A 20,513-nucleotide genomic window follows, 5' to 3' on the forward strand; every position below is an offset into this window, starting at 1 on the left:
TATTTAATATGTACTATATTAATATGTACTATTTAATATGTACTATATTAAATAGTGTATGACGTCACGGTGCACCGATTTCCGTCGATCTGCACCTACGTCCGGACCGAGTATACGTAATCCGGTACAAACCACCGCCGCCGTAACATCATCCTCATCCTCCGAGCCTTTTCCCAACGGTGTTGGGTTCGGCTTCCAGTCCAACCGGATTCAGCTGAGTACCAGTGCTTTACAAGAAGCGACTGCCTATCTGACCTCCTCAACCCAGTTACCCGGGCAACCCAATACCCCTTGGTTGGACTGGTGTCAGACTTACTGGCTTCTGACTACCCGTAACGACTGTCAAGGATGTTCATTGACAGCCGGGACCTACAGTTTCACGTGCCATCCGAAACACCGCCGTAACAAGAAAATACAATTTTCAGCACTAGTAACGCTTAACCTGAAATCTCTTTCAATAAACGTAAATTTAAAACTAAACGATTTTTGTTACTTTTGATTGGATTTTGATGAAAAATGGCAATAGTATAATAATCTGCGGTAGTCTACTCATAGAATGACATGTACCTCTATATTGAGATGCAATTACTGACATTCAGAACGTTCGATTAAAAACTACGAAATAGCTCATCATACGTTTGGACAGAAAAACAAAAATGTTCTATGTTATACGTACCTACTTACCTATGTATACCTACACCTATTTCAGGTAGGAAATCCTAAAAATGCTGAATGCGAAAGTTTTTCTAACAGAGTTTTAAAAAGGTGAGTTAAAAAAACAGCGTTGCCGGAAGCTGTGGAGATTGAAAGGAACCAATTCCCGGACGCGCCAAATAGAAGTGCATCTATCAATCCGGGAACACATTGAGAAACTTGTTTTCAACGCATCCAAGCTGAGCATTTTTCAATTCACTGCCCAAAATATCGATGTCGGTAAACCCATTAGATAATACCATATTTAAATTATGAAATTAGGGCTTGAGACTTAATTATTAAAGGTTAATTTAATAATTGTCTTTTATATAGTTCAAATTAGACCAAATTCATATCTTAATTAAAATACCGACATAATTAAACGCGAAAATTAACTGGTGCGTTACCAAATTAATTCGTTCCTTTGATGTTTGCTGCTAATTAATAAAATCTCTATAATTACAACCTTGTGTAAAGTTTATCTTTTCTTTTGAATGAGTACGTTATAGTTCCTATTAGAGTTTCCGTACATTGCAGACTAAACAGTCGGCCAATATAGTATAACTGACCCAATAGCAGGCTATTTTTTGGGTATAATTTAGGCGATCACCAAAAATATTTTTAAGACTCTAAGCTGAGGCACCAAATAAAATAAACAACTCCAAAAAAAATAAATTGACTTTATTAAAAGGGCACTAAAGTATATAATATTATGATCCAAAAAAAATAAAATAACATCAGAAAAATCGCAAATCTCGCACAAATATTATTTTTGGTTCCCAAAATGGATTATTGGTCACCAAATTCTATCCAACTAAAAGATTAATATTACTACCAAAATCAAAGTTAGTGACGAAAACGAATCGCTGCAAAACCGACTCCACGTAGTCTTGTCTGCCCTACCCCTAGAGTGCAATTCAAATCCGCGTAGGCGCAGAGGGGCGAGGCGGCCTGCGAGCTGAGGCGCAGGTAGTTTTTAAGGCTCGCCGCCGCGGCTGAGGCTGGCCGGCTGAGCCGGCCAGCAAGCCGAAGCTGCGGTGGTGAGCGTGAAAACCATCTGCGACGATAAGCTCGCATGGGACCGCCGGAGCCCCGCAGTGCCGGAGCCGTGACAGAAGCCATGCTTGCTGCATGTTGCGTGCTTACATTTTACTACTGAGTTACACACAAATTCATATAACAATAAATAAGCGACGTACGTTTGGGAACCCCAGTATATTAATTGGTATTTGGGAAATATTTTAGCGATCGTTAGTTTTTTTAGTCTAACAAAAATGACCAAATTAGGAGTCATGGTATTACATAATTGGTAACATCTAAGTAGTGACAATATATAATATTTGGTCTAAAGTGTATTTTAAAGGCGTCCATATATTTTTTTAGTAGTCAATAATACGAAAAAATGGTTTTACCTAATAATATTTTTGGAAACGTTATTTGGTGACCATTTATCCATTTTGGTAACCGTTTAGAATTTTTTTGGTAGTAAAATAGGTACTTTTTTGGGTGGTGTTTAAACACAAGCCCTATTTTTTTCTGAAGAGAATCTTCATTTCGATCAAAGTTTTCAGTCGGATACTGTCTAAATAATGATCCTTGTAATGTGCTTACTTTTTCATCTTCATACTAATTTATGCGCCCAAACAAACTGCCAAAAGTTTGTAGTATGCGAGTAATGAAACTAAGAGTTCCTTAGACTCATTCTCTTGGGCAAGAGGTAAGTACTTACGTTATTTCTGTGAAATTAGTGGACCCTTCCCAAGGTCTTTTTATGCCTGGTTGTAAATATGTAACACAAAACAATTTGCTGTAATGAGACTTACATAAAACTAGCTATGTGTAGGGACAGGTAGGAAATAGAGACCTCTGCCAATTTTTTGGTTTCGTGGCCAGAAGTAAGGATTATTACAATAAATTGCATATGAGTAGGTTGGAGAACAAAATTGAGCATTATTTATTTAGCAATAGCAATTTCTTTAATTAAAAAACTTAATGTAAGCTACTCTTAAATAAAATATTTTTTACAAATTAACTAATTTTATTATTCATGGGTAATTCAAATTCTGAAAGTTCAAAAGAACTGCAGAAAATTTCATTCTGCGAGCGAACTTTGCCGCTATTAAACTCCTCTAATTTGTGATTTTGTAATTACTTCAGACACTTTTAATTTGTTTTAAGTGGTTGATATGAAAATTAAACCTTAATAAGACCATTAGAATAATGGTTAATTCTGATTTATTTCTTGTACTCCACTTGGGAAGAGTAGGTAGGTTAAAAAGACTCAATTAGGTGAAACTAGAAAAATGAACTGTATATTTTGTTTGGGAATCGCGATAAAGTATAGCCTTAAGCCTATGTAACTAGGTAAGAGTGCAGCTTTCCAAAAGTGAAAGAATTTATGAAATCAATTCAATAGATTAGAGCCTTTTTGGTACAAACCTACAAAAATGTTTACTTTTTATTATATTAGTATAGATATCATAGTATAGATTATCAAGGAATATACGATTATAAAATCCAGATTCAAACTACCTACCACAATCGAAGCCTACTAGACTTCAAATCGTAAAATTAGCTTTATGCATCGATATATCGATTATGAAGCTTATTTTATAAACAGTTTAGACCCGTCCTTCAACATTTTATAGCCATCGTGAAGGTATCCATTACGTAATTTTACGTAACGTTACGATACATGACAAGCAATGGATTCGCTTTGTGATCCACTGGCAATTATCTTCTTTGTGAACGTTTATTGTTTAGCGGGAATTGGAAATAGGTATCAAGATATATCTATTGATAAACATTGAACATATCAGGGACGTTTATGCTCTCATATTACAAAAAAACACAGACTTTTTGTAGATTTGCTCTGGACGCTGGGACTCTAAAATATTATAGCTAAATGCAAAAAATAAATAAAAACTTTGTTCGTCTTTTTGACCCAGATGCGAGAATTTGTATGGTCGATGGAGCTGCGGGAGAACAGCTAATACATAGTGTCATATAAAACCACCAATGAAAGGAAAATTTTATATAAGCGGCCTTAGTACTTAGCGTATTCCATAATTATATACCTTACAAGCCGTTTTCCCGCGGTTTCACCCGCGTCCCGTGGAAGCTACACTACTATAAAATATAGCCTGTGTTACTCGTAGATAATATAGCTTTCTAATGGTGAAAAAATGTTTAAAATCGGTAAAGTAGTTTTTGAGTTTATCCATTACAACCAAACAAAAAACAAAGTTTTCCTCTTTATAATATTATTATAGTATTATAGATTATAGATGAAATATTGATAAGATACCTTCCTCTTGCCTATGGGTTATTGTGTTTTATATTGACAAAAAATAAACTAAACTATCTAAGTATGACAAAGTATAGCCTTATTTTCTCAGAATAATACACAGATAAAAATGTTGTTGATATTGAGGAAAACAACGATTTCTATTAAAGGTTCATTTATATGGCTGATATATTACGGGGAATAAATAAACGGTATTATTTTATTACATTTTGATAATAATAATGATGTATAAGTTCGGCCATTCAGAGAATGCGTTCCTGACACGTCGCGATTGAACTGACGACGTAACTTTGCAATGGCGTTGCAGTTACGATAAAAATATTTTTGCTGGTTGTTTACCGTTTTAACAATTGAGGAGCATTAAAACAACATTATTATATCAATAATCAATGAATGTAGTTACGTCGTCAGTTCAATCGCGACGTGTCAGGAACGCATTCTCTGAATGGCCGAACTTATAATAGTTCAAGATATCGCCCACCACACAAGTAAGTTCTCGATAGTTCTTGACTTAGGTAAGTTAATAAGTATTAGGTTCTGTAATAGGTAAGCAACAGTATGAGTAAGAGCCGCGCGGTCGGTTTGTGGATGGGTGACCATCTCGTCCTCACAACTTCAATAAATGACACAATTAGTAGGTCCCAGCTGTCATTTGAACATCTTTGGCAGTCGTTACGAGTAAGTCTGACAACAATTCTTACTAAGGTTATTGGTTTATTTATTTATTTATAGTCATCCGATTAGACGGAAGGCCGACCCCAACATACAAGTAGTTGGGAGAAAGCTATGCAGATAATAAGTACGTGAACACCAAATGCATCATATTGCATTAAATTCATAGTCTTGTTTGGAATCCTTAATTTTCGTTACTAAAGAGTCTTGTGTCGACTAATTTATACATAACTATCCAATTTATTCAATTTCTCATAGCCTTTTACTTCAAATTATCACAACCTAATATTACTACAACCTGGGTTAATAATCTGAATATTGTAAACGCATAAGTAAAACAAAAACTGTTAAAAATCACGTTTAATATCAAAATTCGACTTAGCAATTACAAAAAACATAACTATGATTATAGTAAGTACAAACAAAATACTTCTAAACGCTCCAATTTCGCCATTCATAGTAAAATTCTTGCAAACGTGTGTTGTTAGTTGCACTAGCTCTTTTAGTAGCGCTGCAAAAAAAAAAAACATAAGAAGACTATGTCCACACAGGCTCGGGCCTAGAGGCTGGCTAGTCACCTCTCGCCTCGCTACAAAATACCATCACGCTTATTTACCTACATGGATCAAAGTCAAATTCATTATTTCAAATGGGCCTATAAAAGCTCTTTCGAAACGTCAAACTAGTTGCATGGTTCCAAAGAGTTGGTCTAATGGAGAAGAACCGGCAAGAAACTCCATAAAAGCACGCTAAGGGACGCCAAGAACGCAGTGTGGTCGGTCCCGTACATTTAAGAAAGTTTTTCATACGCTAACTCGCTAGGTGAATTGCCTGTGCAGTTGTGGCCTTAGTAAGATTTATTAGCAAACATCAAAATTACAACAGAAGCAATGACAGAAAGTCCAACACATGCATTTGAATAAGAAACAATGTTGCAAAAAATAAATAACTTTTCTAACCTTTTCTTTAAAAGCGATACAAACTAATAATAGCAAATGCAAATTCAACGTGTATAAAAAAAGTCTTACTTATTGTAAACATGAATGACCTCTGTTAATGAATTCTCTTCTTTGAATTTTTTGTAGAACATCCACCCCAGTATGATTGCAAGAGGTATTAATATGAACCAAACTTTGCAACATATGGGAAAACTGAAATAGAATAGCACTTGTCGTTTATTAAATACTAGCTGATCCCGCGAACTTCGTATCGTTCAAACCTTCCCTGGAGCTCTACAAACATTTTAAAACCAAAATCAGCTCAATCGGCCCAGCCCTGCTCGAGTTTTAATCAGACTAACGAACAACAATGCATTTTTATTTATATAGATAGATAGATATGTAGATAGATACATACAAATGTTACCAGCAAAACCTCATTTCAGGACAAACTAGTTTTGACAAATGCTCAGACTACGACATACTAATTTATCCTAGGGAGTTCGTATTTATTTCAGGATCAACTAGTTTCGCCTAGGCTAAACTGGTTTATCCTATAGGGCTTGAAACAAATTAGTTCGAACTAGGCTATACTATTTCAGGTTAGCCTAAGCAAAACGAATTTGCCTGAAATCGGGTTTGGACGGTAACACACGTATTTTAAAGATGGTAGTAGATAAAATGGTAAAACTGAAATACGTTATGTTTGTTAAAGTAAACTAGCTATATTATATAATAGTTATTTACTTACCACATCATATAGATAAGTTACGAAGTTTCATTATTCCTGTCATCATTTGATCAAAATATTCACAGACATTGTCACTGTCTATTGTGGTCTATTGGTTAGTTCTATAGGTTCTATAGTTATATGACATACATTGTAGTTATAATATGTCAATGGTCAGTTCTATGTTCTATTATTGATTAACATCGGCATCGACAAATCGCTTGCCATCGACCAAAAATAGAATAGGCAGCTATAGTGTATCCGACCCCATTTCAGAGTTTTTTTCAAAACTAGGTATCTTCAGGGGCAAACATGGGGCAAACCCAGGCAAACCATCAAAAAATGTTGACAAACCAAGGTCCTTTGGAGATTTTCCTGTACCTGACGGTATCTTTGTTTATTCTTAGATATTGTTTTAAGTTGTTGTTATAGATACGTTTAGTGGAATAGTTTTTTTTTTTTAATATAAAAACCGACTTCCAAAAACACTAAAAAGTAAAAAAAAACTAATTTTAGGTGCATCGGCCTAGAAATCGGTGTCTAATGGATGGTACTAAGTTAATTGTGCCACCGACTTCTAGGCCGATGCACCTAAAATTAGTTTTTTTCTCTTTTTAGTGTTTTTGGCAGGCGGTTTAATTTTTTTGTAAAAAAGTTTTTTATTTACAGGTTTTCAGTTATACGAATAGTTGTCTGTCACTATCCATATAAGTGGAAAGTTCTCATCAATACAAAGAATATAAACCCAAATACGAGGTATTATTTTACATATTCAGTTGTCGAGTTCCCTCGACCCTCTCTGGTCTCCATCATTAGGCTAGCTCCAAACCTTCACTGTTGAATAGTGCTTTCAAGCATACACCTGAATGTCAAGTGTTTACCCTATTTATGCCTACATTTTTCGAGGGTTGCCCTCGATTTCTCAGGGTTCCCATCATCAGATCCTGACCTGATGGCTATGGGACCAACTGGCAGCTATTTCGCGTCAAACAAAAAAAGAACCACGTAAATTGGTCTATAAACCTCGGAGTAGTCGATGTACATACATAGAAAAAAAAAACATACCGGCCGAATTGAGACCCTACTCTTTTTTGGGAAGTCGGTTGAAAATAAAGATAAGATTAAACAATAAAATAAATCACTACATAGTATAAGAAGCTTCACGTGGCCAAACAGCGAAAAGTCGACGAGTAAACCCCATAAAGGTGTCAATCACAAATTATATATCACATTAAAGACCGTCAATAGACCAGAGGTTGACGAGTTCTGCCTTACCTACTAATCAACTAACATCAGTGAGGTTTAAGAAAAGTGTGTCGACAACATCAGCTGGTCTTCAGCTTGTGGAATAAAACAGAGATAAGCTCAAGTACGCATATCTCTATTATAGCAAACAATTGCTTTTCTTGGAATTGATCAGTAAGCCGACACAAAGGTACGAGGTACCTATATTCTATGCTTACTCGAGGTATATAACTCTTCAAACTTGAAAAGATTTAATAAGTAGTTTGTAAAACATACCAAAACCAAAAAAAAACTTGTATAAAATATTTAATAATTAATTTAATCGAGTCACGATATGACTTCAAAATAAAATTGATTACAATAAATGATGCCATTTAGTTCAATGAATTATGCAAGTATTTATTATTTCATGTCTTTCAAATCAATTCACCAATTCCGTTGATTCTGTGGAAAAATATGATAAAATGTTAAACTAAAATAATTCAATATACCAAGAGAGAATAAAAACCTTTCATCAGAGCCATGAATTAAAAACCAACCTTAGAAAAATACATACATAAGGAATCTACTTAAACTCAAAAACTTTTATTCAAATTAGGCTTATAAATTTCGAAAGTCAAATAGTAAAGACAACCCCAAAAGCGAACATTTTCACCACTTCCTGCGTTTTTGCTGCGAAAAAAAAAATGGCGCAACAACTCCCCAGCATTGCAATACCTAATTCTAACATAACATGTGTTACCTCCCCACTCAGAGACATTTAATGATTACTTAAGCCACTCCTTAGTGACGGAATGTCATACAAATCCTTCACTAAGGAATGGCTTAAGTAACCATTAAATGTCTCTGAGTGGGGAGGTAAATGTTTTAACTTTTTGACCTCATAATTAAAACGACTGAACCACCTGACGAGTTAAGATACAATTGAGCATAGTCTTTATGAGAGACAATCAGGAAGTAGATTTTGAGTAAACTTACCTACACACTGATGTCTGGCGCAAGTTTGAAAAGTAAGACGCCAACGATACAAAGGAAAATGTACTTCGGCAGGAATATACAACGCCTCCGTAATTACTACAAGATTATGCCAACTCCAGGAAATGAAAAGTTTCTGCAACAATTTATTATTAAAAAAAATGTATTTTGTCTCAAACTGTAGACGACAAATAAATGAGGATGAGCCTCAAACCTTTTTTGCTGTCTATTAAAAAAACATTATAAAATAGTACTGTCAGGATGTTAATTATATTACCTACAGACATTAATTTAAAACACTGGTGTTGGAGGTCTTCGCCAATATTTAAGAATTTCGGTGGAAACAGTAACATTGGGTAACAGTAACTCTTCTTCAATTGGAATCTTTCCGAGTTGAGGCTTGTCGTGCACCCTAAAACAAAAAATACATTGTGAACCTTTTTACTTTTCTACTTGCATACATATTTATAAGCCTTCCGTAGACATCATAATTCAGATGATTTTGTTACTTGGTCTATCAACATACCTTTGTCGTATTTCGTCGTGCGACGTTCGATTTTCGCCAAATTTAAAAAGGGTTCCGTCAGGATCTGTAGGGTTCAAGTTGTTTGTTAGCATTTTAATTAAAGGGTCGGTTTATTTTCGTTATTAAATACTTATACAAAATCTGATCTCTTTGCAGTCACGCGCGTGCAGAATAATGCATTATGATTTTTTTAGGACACAAACGCTTTGTTCTCTTGCTAAGACATTTTTATTTCATTCGAACCTTTTCATTAAGGTCTAGACTCTAGACAGATATACCACCTTTAGTAGGTGATAAGAATAGAAGTGGGCACTAAAATTTGTTATTATCAAAGGGGGGAATACATTATTCAGTTCCAGATTCCAATTGCAGAAATTATCATAGAAAATTATAATTTTGCTTATCACGATGTCTGAAAAGAAGTCGGGTAAAAACTCACAGATTACCTATAATATCGTATAGAACAACTAGTCCAAAACCAAGGCCTAGAATCATGATTATGGTGCAAAGCCACTTGCACAGCAAACTGACGAGGCATTGACTGCAGCACAGGCAAGGGTTCGGGACGGAACAGCCCCAGTCGTTGCACCCGCCGTGGCAACCGCTGCGTCCGCCTCCGCATACTAAATAACTGCCGAGAATACAATATTAACACTTGATTGCCATTTGTTCTCTCACGAAATACTATTAACAAGAAACAACTTTTGCACTTCAAATAGTATTTTAGGTACCTACATTCGTTTTAGTATGACGGTTTTGTATAGACTGTAGTTTTAAAGTTAAAACAACATAAATTCGAGAAGCATTTCTATTTCAGACTTTAGATCGCAATAAAAAAATATGCCACCACGGTTATCTAGAGGCACAGCGGGCGTTGTTCAAATACATTGTCCTATCGACTAAGTAAAGATTTATATGGGAATCAAAAACTTTTAGTCCTGCGGTAATGAAGAGAATTTCATATTTAAGTTGCAGTTTACGTGGTAAGTAGCGCGATGTAGAAGTATTGGCCAGTGGGTCGTCTTAGGTATTTCGAACTAATACACTACATGGATGTTTAGAAACACATATACGAACCACATAATCTTACGATAATACGGTTTAGAAGTTGCAGGCAAATCCGATATTCCTCAAGCACCAATCTCATAGTATCTTCGACAATATCTAGTAAAAACGTAGAGACTTATTAAATCTTGGTTACAACACATAATAATATTTAGTAAATATATCAATATCTCTAAAATAAAGATCAGAATATTAGCATACTTGTTGACATTTTTCAACTTGACTGATTGAACATTTGACATAGAGCGCGAGTGGATGGCGTTGTATATTTGTATATGTTTAGGTATGTCTGTGGTCCGTAATGTACTAGCGACTAGTGTGAGGATAGCTTGCAGATTTGCACTACAACTATGCGTGCAGCACTGACCTCTATATTTACCACTGGACGTGGACAGGCTGTTGTCAACGTGCTTTTGTGCCCATAGAGGTCAGTGGCGTGCAGCATGCGTGCAGCCTGAACTATGGCTCCCGCCGGTAACAATGTTCATCCTACTATCCTACTTATCCTAACTAATATTATAAATGTGAAAGTAAGTCTGTCAGTCTTTGATGATTGAACCGATTTGTGTGAAATATGATCCAGACATAGTTTGTAACTTGAGAAAGGACATACTTAATTTGTATTACAAAAAAAATATAAAAATAATTCGGGACATTTAGCGCCGTCTATTGGTCAAACCAAAAATCTGCCGGAAGTCACTATTCCACACGAAAGAAGTCGCGGGCAAAAGCTAGTATAATATAAATAATTGACGTATGTATATTAGTTTAATATTTATCCTACTAATATTATATATTATTATAAATGTGAAAGTTTGTGAGAATGTATGGATGTATGTTTGTTATTTTTTCAAGCAAAAACGGCTGGACCGATTTGGTTGAAATTTAGTAGGTACTATGTAGATACTTAGGTGAAATGGATTAACACATAGGCTACTTTTTATCAACAAACTTACTTTTTACGAACTTTATACGAACTGACAGCAGAAAATCATGGGACCTCCACATCGGTGTATACCAATCACCACGTATTTCGGCTTATTTCATCAGTACCTATTAACGATATCTTTATACAGAAATATTATACGTTATGATTGTCGTATCAGACCTGACAATGAAGGCAAAGTGCAGTTTAGGGAACTCCTTAAGGGTCGACATACACCCAGTTGCACAAAGCTCACCAACAATTATTATGACAAAAGGTTTAAAACGCTAAACCTTATAAAAACCAAAAAATAACTTTTAGCACTATGTAAGTACTACTTAAGTACCAAGTAAGTTAAAGCATGTCAGATTAAACTAAATTTTTTCGTGCCGGGGGCCCCGTGCCGCGTCGGGCGCGGTGACCGTTGAACAAAAATGTTCCTTATAGCATGATTCAGTTTTCACGCGCGATAGCTTATTACCGTATAATTTATTAATCTATACCTAACTTTGGTGTTTCTTTACCGATTTATGATTCTTTTATTGCTGAATAGACTTTTATTGCTAAATAGTTAAGTTTTTTAAATTAGTGTGAGTGAGAGTGTTATAAACGTAATAGTAGACAAATATAATCAGAAAGTTCCGAACTGCTAAGCTATCGAGAGTTACACGCGTTATTGTGAGTCAACCATAAAAGATAGACATGTGCTGTCATGGAATATTTTTTACATAATTTTAAGGAAAATATTTTCGTCATACATGGTTACTGTGTAGCTTCAGCCATTAAGGCGATTATCACACTGCCCCGCATGATGCAGCGTAGCGCGTGGATGCGTTTTTTCCGTTGCTTGTAAATATCTCCGTTTGCATCCACGCGCGTTCATGCGGATCACGCGCATACAGGCGGAGAAACATGCACCCCTGCGCGTAGGTGCGGGGCGAAACGCAAGGTATGGCACACTGATCCCGCAATGACGCGCGTGATTTTGAATGGGTGTGACGTGTATATTTGAAAATGGAACTCGATGAGAGCCGCTGTGCGTGAATTTACAAAACGCACCTACGCGCGTGAGTGCGCGAAAAACCCGCACTCCCGCAAGAACGCGCGTAGGTGCGTCGACACGCAAGATGCAGCGTGATGCGGGGCAGTGTGAAGATCACCTGAGGCTGCACAGGCGACGGAAGCTTAAAAAATGGAGTAACTTCTCCCGTTTTCCCAACATTTCCCTCTACTGCTCTGCTCCTATTGATTGTAGCGTAATGAAAAGTATCCTATAACCTGGCCAGGTGTATGAAGAATAATTGTACCAAGTTTCGTTAAAATCCGTCCAGAAGTTTTTGTTTCCATAACGAACATACAGACAGACAGACAGGCAGAAAGACAGACAAACATTTTAATGATTGCATTTTTAGCATGAGTATCGATTACTTATCACCCCCTGATAGTTATTTTGGTAATATATTCCATGTACAGAATTTACCTCTCTACAGATTTATTATAAGTATAAACATAGATATAGATTAAATCATCCATCGTAATTCGTTAATATCAGTTGGGAGGTTCCTCCTCATCCAAATGAATGCACATATTGTGAAGTAGGTACGGCACTAACCATAATTTGCAGATATGCAATACAGTAGACGTTTTCTTTGATGTAGATGGTAAACCGTTTGCCTATGCATGTCACAATTTGACATTTCATTAGTTATACTTTGACATTTCATTAGGAGGTTTAAAACCCATCCTTAAAATACTATTGTGAGACAATTTAATGAAGCATTAGTGTTTAAAGTCACTTTGAAAAGATAAAGTTCTTTTCTGCAACTGGGTGATAGATAACAGGAAATAAAAAAAAAAAACATATAAATTAAAAATATATGTTAACATACAGTAATAGTAAAATAATAAATCAACAAATTATAATCAATACAAACGGATCTATCTAATATGAACTAAATAACTCATATAAATTATATAAACGTAGTATCTAGGACATTAACACATTCACATTATAATCAAAAACCTTGTAAATAGCTTAAAAAATATACATACATTATTAGGTTGTAACAATCTGGAGTGAATAGTTTTTGTTTTCGGCTTTTAGTTTGGATAGAAGACTAATCAAGTCCAAACCGCTAATTGGTATAACGAGTTTCTTTACTCTTCTATTGTTGGGATCATTACTGTTAGTCGGAGCCTCTGAGGTAGCCTCGTCCAGTTGGTTAATCTTGTCGTCTGAACTATAAACAGTAGTCTCACTATCATCTTCGGCACCCTCAGCAGGTTCATCAGTTGTAGGTTCCTCAGTTGTAGTTTCGTCAGCTTCCGCTGTCTGATTGCGTGAGGTGTTAGCAATGGAAATTGTGTTTGACGGAGCAACTGTGAAGTCATCATCATCATTATCATAAGGTATCGAAATATTATATAAAACAAATTGAGTCGCATTATTGCCCAGCTGTACCGCCGACTGATTAAGGAAAGTTGGGCTCTTCGTTACGTCTTGTTCTGGTGTAATCCGAACTCTTAAACTCTCGTCTTCTACATCTTCTTTATCTTGTGTCATGGGACCAAGTTCTCCTTCTGCTGAATGGTTTCCGGGGTTGTCAGGGAAGCTACGGCGGGCTCCATGATTTCCAGGTCCATAATATCTAGGGTCATTAGGTCCATAATATCTAGGGTCATGAGGTCCATAATATCTAGGGTCATGAGGTCCATAATATCTAGGGTCATTAGGTCCATAAGGTCTATGAGGTCCATTATGTCCATAATATCCAGATCCATAATAGCCCTTCCACTGTTTACGTGGTGGTACTATAAAAAAAAGTGTGATATCGAATAACTAACTTCTAAACATGGATTGAAATGAAATCTCAGCTAAGAAAGACAAAAATGTAGACATCACTAGAAATGCCTACTATGGACATGTTTATCCCATTTTAACGTATGGTATTATTTACTGGGGGAACTCAACAAATGTACAATCTACTTTCATTCTCCAGAGAAAATGTATAAAGACAATATATAACATGTATAGTACTGAATCTTTAATAGATACATTTAAGGCAAAGGGTTTCCTAACACTGACTGGAATCTATATACTGGAATTGTATTTATTTGTAAAAATAATATGCAATATTTTAATTTTAAAAGTGACTCCATTAAAAATGTACGTACACAATATAAGTATAACATTAATTTGCCTTGTATAAAAAATATGATTTATTATAAATACAACAAACTGCCATCAGCAATTTAGCAATTAAATGGAAATATGTTTAAAGCAAAGTTAAAGAAATGTTTAATTGAAAATGTTTTTTTTAATGAATATTTTTGAAAGTAATTTAGAAGTGTCACTTTTGTATTGTCAGTGAATTTTTTTCTCTACTTTATTTTAATATTGCATGTCCGATTAGGATAGACTGTTGGTTGATCTAATCTTTTGTATTTAATAAACATCAATATGTACACAGTTATGCAATAAATGAATCTTTATCTTATCTAAAGTATCCCGATACAATGATGAAGTGTTGTAGAAAGAAACACATCAAGACTGGAGAGGGTCTCCGCGGAGGAAGTAAATATAGCGGAGATGCCATAAGATAGGTCAGGCGTAATCAGTTACTAGAACTAAGGAGGCATTCGCACATTGTTATAGGACGTCGGGCAATTTTGATCCATCTTCTTTGTCGCGAAGTTGGCCGTCTAAATATCCTTAAAATGTAGCGCAAGCGCGATGCATCATATTGTGAGCTTCAGATGACGATCTGTTTTGACAAAATGGTATTTTGTGGAAAAGTGAAATGATTAATTAATGTGTTACCATATTTGTATTTTGTCTTCAGATCCACGAAGCAGTAGTTGTATCCGAGACCGATGCCCATTCCCAAACTAACAATAAACATGATCACCAAACAAGCTATTATTCCTGTACACGTCAAATATAATGTGACCCTAAAAAAAATGATTTAATTAAAATCGGTGACAGTTCATATAAAGCCTGCAAGTGTGTTCATGTGCCAACTACCGAGATCCGCAATCACAGAGCCTCATAAGGCTGTCCAACTAGTTACAGTACCAAAAAGTTTTTTTTTTAATTATGATCTTCGAATAAGGGATTTTCTTTTTATTCTTTTCCTAGCTGATGCCGAGATGGCGCCGATCATGGTACGTAATGCCCGCCTTCCACTGCGTAAGTGAAATGAGCGAGAAACAGTTGACCGCAACGGAGTTGTAATGATAAATAGTTTTTGCCTTCCACTAAGTACACTATATCGTTACGAGTATAGCGGAGTCCGTAATGAGTCCGTTCCGCTCGCAGTGGAAGGCGGGCATACTGTAAGGAACGGAGCTTCATATCTTATCAATGTCATACAATTTTGAGGTCGTATAGCGAAACTTGTCATCAACAACAAAAAAAAATGAAAATTGGGAATCAAATTTGAATAAAAGGAGAAAAGAAGTCAGTCAGTCAGAATGTCCCAAGAAATTTTGAAAACAATTTATCCACAAATCTGGAGCCCGATTCTACTAATGTAATAATGTGACAGTTGGATAACAATCTAATCGCAATAGCAGTTTTAACCTTATTGGGCATTCTACTACTAATATAATAATAATCGTATTCCCATGCCTCTGATAGGTATGCCATTGGTGTGAAACCAATTTTGGTGTAAACCGTAGTTGGATAATAATCGTATGTCGCTTCTTAAGTAAAATTAGCAGAATCGAGCCCCTGACTTTCTTGAACCAAGCCACATAAAGGGCTCGGCGCAATACCTTGGCATTTTGGCAAAGGCTCAGTAACGTAGTAGGTACAACGCAATCTACCTATTTATTTTCTATTGATTTAATAAACAAAACACAACCTCTCATTAGCATTATCAGTCTATGGAACAGGGTACAATGACATAGACAGCAGCCTATTTGAGCTTGCATGAGTGAAACCATCCAACCATTACCACATTACTGTCTTACCAAAGGCCCAGGTAACTGGGTTGAGGTCAGTCGCTCCTTGTAAAACATACTCAGCTGCATCTAGTTAGACTGCAGTCCGACCCCGATACTTAGTTGGGAAAAGGCTCTGGAGATGATGATGATTCACAAATCATCCAGATGTTGATTATGTAAAAATTAATCGATAAATTATGAAATCAACTTACTTTTCAGATAAATACAAAATATTTGATAGAGTACTTATTATCGCCCCCATTTCAATAATGTATTATTTTACTTTCCCTTAAATTATATTATTCCCTTCGAAATTAAAAATAACAGACCAAAAAAATGATGAATCGTTATTACATTTGACGTTCAACGATGCTCAATGATGTCAATGATTTTTTATTTTTGACAGATTTTGAATAAAAAGAATAAGGAATAAATTAAAACAGAAAGCTGTTTTGATAGTTTACCTCTTTGATACAGAGGTCGCAACTCAGATTTTTTACCAAGCATCAAGCCTACAAGTTTTTTCAGTAGGAATAGCCCAATCAATTTAGAGTACCTAACAACAATTCGCACAGAGCTGAATTTTGGTGGAAACGTTGGCCACGGCCCGTGTGGTTAGATTTTCACTACCCCTTCAAAGGGAGACAAAAAGAGAATACCAATAAATAATAATAATATAATATCAAAAGTTGTAGGCATGCATCGGGTGAAAACTTGACATTATCGTGTGTGTACATCAGATGATTCTACATGCTGTCATATCATATCATTTATTGCATTCCATTATGTACATATGGTGGAAAATTGAAACAATTATGGACCCTGATGGGCAAACTTAAAAAAAATTGACTCCACAAAATACAGAAAGGGACATAATAAAACTTTTGACGTAAGTAGGTAGCCGTAGAAGTCGGCGTCTGCAAATATGTTGACTGTGTTAATTTTGCCACCAACTTCTAGAACCATATCAAAAGATTTTTTTCCCTTTCAGTGTTTTGTGAAGTCGGTTTTTATTTAGTTTTTTTTTTTTTAGTTTTTATTTTATTTTTCAATTTTTGGGTCCAATACTACACTCACGAGCAAAAAAATGGAATCACCCCATTGCGCTATATAAATTCAACGATTGCCAATGATAAAATATTTACAGTTAAATGTTTATGGTCTCGTTTGAAAGCCAATACTTTTAGCTTTAAATTAAGGGTAGAAACAAAAAAATCATTTCCGTATTTCAGGAGCTAATCATCTTTATTTAGACAGTAAAGAAACCCAGGCGAAAAATAAAATTGAGCTCCAGTTTCCCTGAAACTTCTGTAGATTTTTGACACACAGGACTGGCTTAAATGAAGGTGACAAGCCACAGCACGTTGACTCATCCCTTGTCGTAGCAATGTAACAATTTGAGCAGCTTCTACAGGCATGGGGTCCTTTTGTTCCAGCAGTTTAGGTTAATTAATTCAAGATTATCATCAACCAACTTTGATGCAATGCACTGATAAATATATTCTCTAGTAGATTCCGGTGTGACTCAACAATTCTTTTCGGTTGGCTTTCTACTCCTCCAAACCAAATAAAACCTTTTGTGAAGAACAGATTCAATGAGACCCAAGAAAGCACATGTGGTCATACCTGAATCTACGTACCGTCGAAGGACAACCCGGTGGATCTCGCTTCCCATGGTCCAGGCCGTTCTGTGGGCCACTTGACTCCCAGTAGTTTTCCTTAGGGACAACTGACCCAGCCATGAAAATGCATTTGGGCGAATCTCGCGGCACATCTCAGCCCTCGGGATCTCATGTGGGCCAGATGTCGCCTTACCCATCTAGGTCTGGCCATTAATTTCTAATTTCATTGGTATAGTAAAAGAAATAAAAAAACTGCATACAAATTAAAAATATATTTGTACTATAATACATCTATACATATAATAAATCTGTAAAAAAACTGTGTCTGTACATTGAATATATTAAAAAAAAAATAATTGGGTGGGGTTTAGAAACAGTAATGGAGCACAAATCCAAAAAAAAAATTATGTCTGTATGTCTGTATGTCTGTATGTCTGCATGTCTGTATGTCTGTATGTCTGTATGTCTGTATGTCTGTTTGTTTGTACACGCTAATCTTCCGAACTACTGAACGGATTTCAATGATTTTTTCTTTGTTGTGTCAGTATTAAGCCTGGTCAACATATAGGCTATAATTTATCTTCGAAACTTGAAGACCTGATGCAGAACACCAACAGACCAACAAAACTATAAAAGATACAAAAATGGTGTCATGGCAAAAATTGTTTCATGTGATGAGCATTTTCAGCTGAGATAATAAATTTGAAGATCTGGAACACCTGATGTGGAACCCCAAGAGCCCAGCTTCTCTGTACCATATACAGGTATGCCGTTTTAGCAAAAGTTGTTCAATTTGATGAGCAATTTCTATTGACTTATACAAATTGAAGATCTAAAACACCTGATGTGGAACTCCAGGGGCCCAGCTAGACTATAGCATATAGAGGTATGACGTTTTAGCAAAAGTTGTTCAATCTGATAAGCACTCTCTGTTGACTTATAAAAATTGAAGATGTAAAACACCTGATGTGGAAACCCAGGAGCCCAGCTAGACTATAGCTTATAAAGATATGACGTTTTAGCAAAAGTGGTTCAATCTGATAAGCACTCTCTCTTTTGACGTATAAACATCGAAGATCTGGAACACCTGATGTGGAACTTCAAGAGCAATACTACACTTGAAATGTATAGAAATGAATGTTATGAAATAGGTATGGTGAATCAAAAAAAGTAATTAGTCCGTCTTTTAGATAACCCTAAAATAATGGACACGTATTTTTTCTTTTCTCTTTCTCACAAACAAATAATAACGAAGATATAACACGCTTGAATTTTGTGTTAAGTCACTGCTTAGTACAAATTTTACATACCTAGACGTGGCGTCACGAGCCCCCACTCTCCGAATTTTTTGCGTTATATATATCTCATTATTATTTTGTATGTCTCTTCCAGACCTCGGGACTACAGAGTTCCGAATTTTTGGGAGCCAACGTGAGGCCAAAGCCAACACGCTGAAGCCCTTTTGAGACAACTTTAATGAAATGGTGACACAAAACCGACAATTATCCCTTTATACACTATAGAAATGAACCCAAGGACAATCCCCGGTAAACGTCGTTAAAAAAAAGACAATCTGTGCTATACCATTGCTAACTGTGAATGAATACTACTTGGGCTATTGTGATGGGATGCTAATGGACTAGGAATGGGGAAACTACGGGAACTATGGCACCTGCCGATGACAATGTATTAGATACATGTAAAAATGGCAGGTGGAGACTCGCCAGCTCACTTACTGGGCCCCCGGGAATCTGTCACTGAATAGCAACAAAAGGGCAACAGGGACATGAGCGGCTGAAGTGTGAGGATACCTCGGCGTAACCCTGTTCAAGCGACTCCACTCTGGATGGTCAAGCCAAGCCAGAGACGTGAGACCTACCCCCGTCATGGTTCACTCCGACCGGCCGGAGATGGGGGACAGTATACTCTCCCTGGAGAACTCAGTATATATGCCCCGCGGGGTCACTACTCCCCGTCATCAGCCTCAGATGTCCTGCGATGCTTATATCTCATTATTATTGTCATTATTATCTCAAGAGCCTTTGTCCCAATTATGTTAGGGTCGACTTCCAGTCACGATGCAACTGAGTACCAGTGTTTTAAAAGGAGCGACTGCCTATTTGACCTCCACAACCCGGTTAACCGCTCAACCCAACACCCCTCGGTAAAACTGCTCAGACTTACTGGCTTCTGACTACCCATAACGACTGCCAAGAATGTTCAATGACAGCCGGAACCTACAGTTTAACATCCCCTCCAAATAACGGTCATTGGTATCCAAAATATACGTAGAAAGTACATACGAACTTAGAAAAGTTGCATTGGCAGGTACTTGCCAGACCTGGAATCAAAGACGCACGCTCATACTTGAGAGATTGGTTCTCTACCCACTAAACCACCACGACTTCCACTAAGTCATCACGACTTTGTCATCTCAGTAACATTTAATGTTTTTTTACGTAATAATACGTGTAATATTTTTGCCACACACAACTTAAATGCGGACTAATTAGAATCACTACTTTTATCCCTATGGTCACGTCTATTGCGGTTCAGTTCTCAGCGTTTTGTTTAGTCTGCTGTGCTTTTGCCGTTAAAGTACAAAAATTAAATATATGGAACATTTCTAATGGCTATGCGTATTCCGTTGTTTTCAAGTCAACGGGCCCTTAAAATTCAATATCAGACGATTCAGATCTTTGATTTTGCTGACCCCGTAGTCGCTGGCATAAGGGACAGGATCCGCGTACGAAGTCGCGGGCAGAAGCTAGTTAAACAATAAATTACTAAAAAACTTAGGTGTGTATATAAAATATCACATATAACAGATTCATACTAAAACCATGTCAATAGACTGCGTACAAATAA

At 36.3% G+C, this 20,513-nt stretch overlaps 2 protein-coding genes across 2 annotated transcripts; both read right to left on the reverse strand.

Annotated features, from left to right (window-relative positions):
* Positions 1-8,851: 8,851 nt before the first annotated feature.
* Positions 8,852-10,168, reverse strand: LOC124637490. The gene is made up of 4 exons (XM_047174000.1): positions 10,164-10,168; positions 9,533-9,717; positions 9,087-9,150; positions 8,852-8,972 (listed from the first exon to the last, which is right to left on the reverse strand). The coding sequence occupies exons 1-4, from the start codon at positions 10,166-10,168 to the stop codon at positions 8,852-8,854; spliced, it is 375 nt and encodes a 124-aa protein (XP_047029956.1).
* Positions 10,169-13,132: 2,964 nt separating this feature from the next.
* On the reverse strand, positions 13,133-16,285 carry LOC124637869. The gene is made up of 3 exons (XM_047174589.1): positions 16,236-16,285; positions 14,897-15,027; positions 13,133-13,887 (listed from the first exon to the last, which is right to left on the reverse strand). The coding sequence occupies exons 1-3, from the start codon at positions 16,283-16,285 to the stop codon at positions 13,133-13,135; spliced, it is 936 nt and encodes a 311-aa protein (XP_047030545.1).
* Between the last annotated feature and the right edge of the window lie 4,228 nt (positions 16,286-20,513).

This window comes from Helicoverpa zea, chromosome 16 (assembly GCF_022581195.2).
Source record: "Helicoverpa zea isolate HzStark_Cry1AcR chromosome 16, ilHelZeax1.1, whole genome shotgun sequence".
NCBI classification, from domain to species: Eukaryota; Metazoa; Arthropoda; class Insecta; order Lepidoptera; family Noctuidae; genus Helicoverpa; species Helicoverpa zea.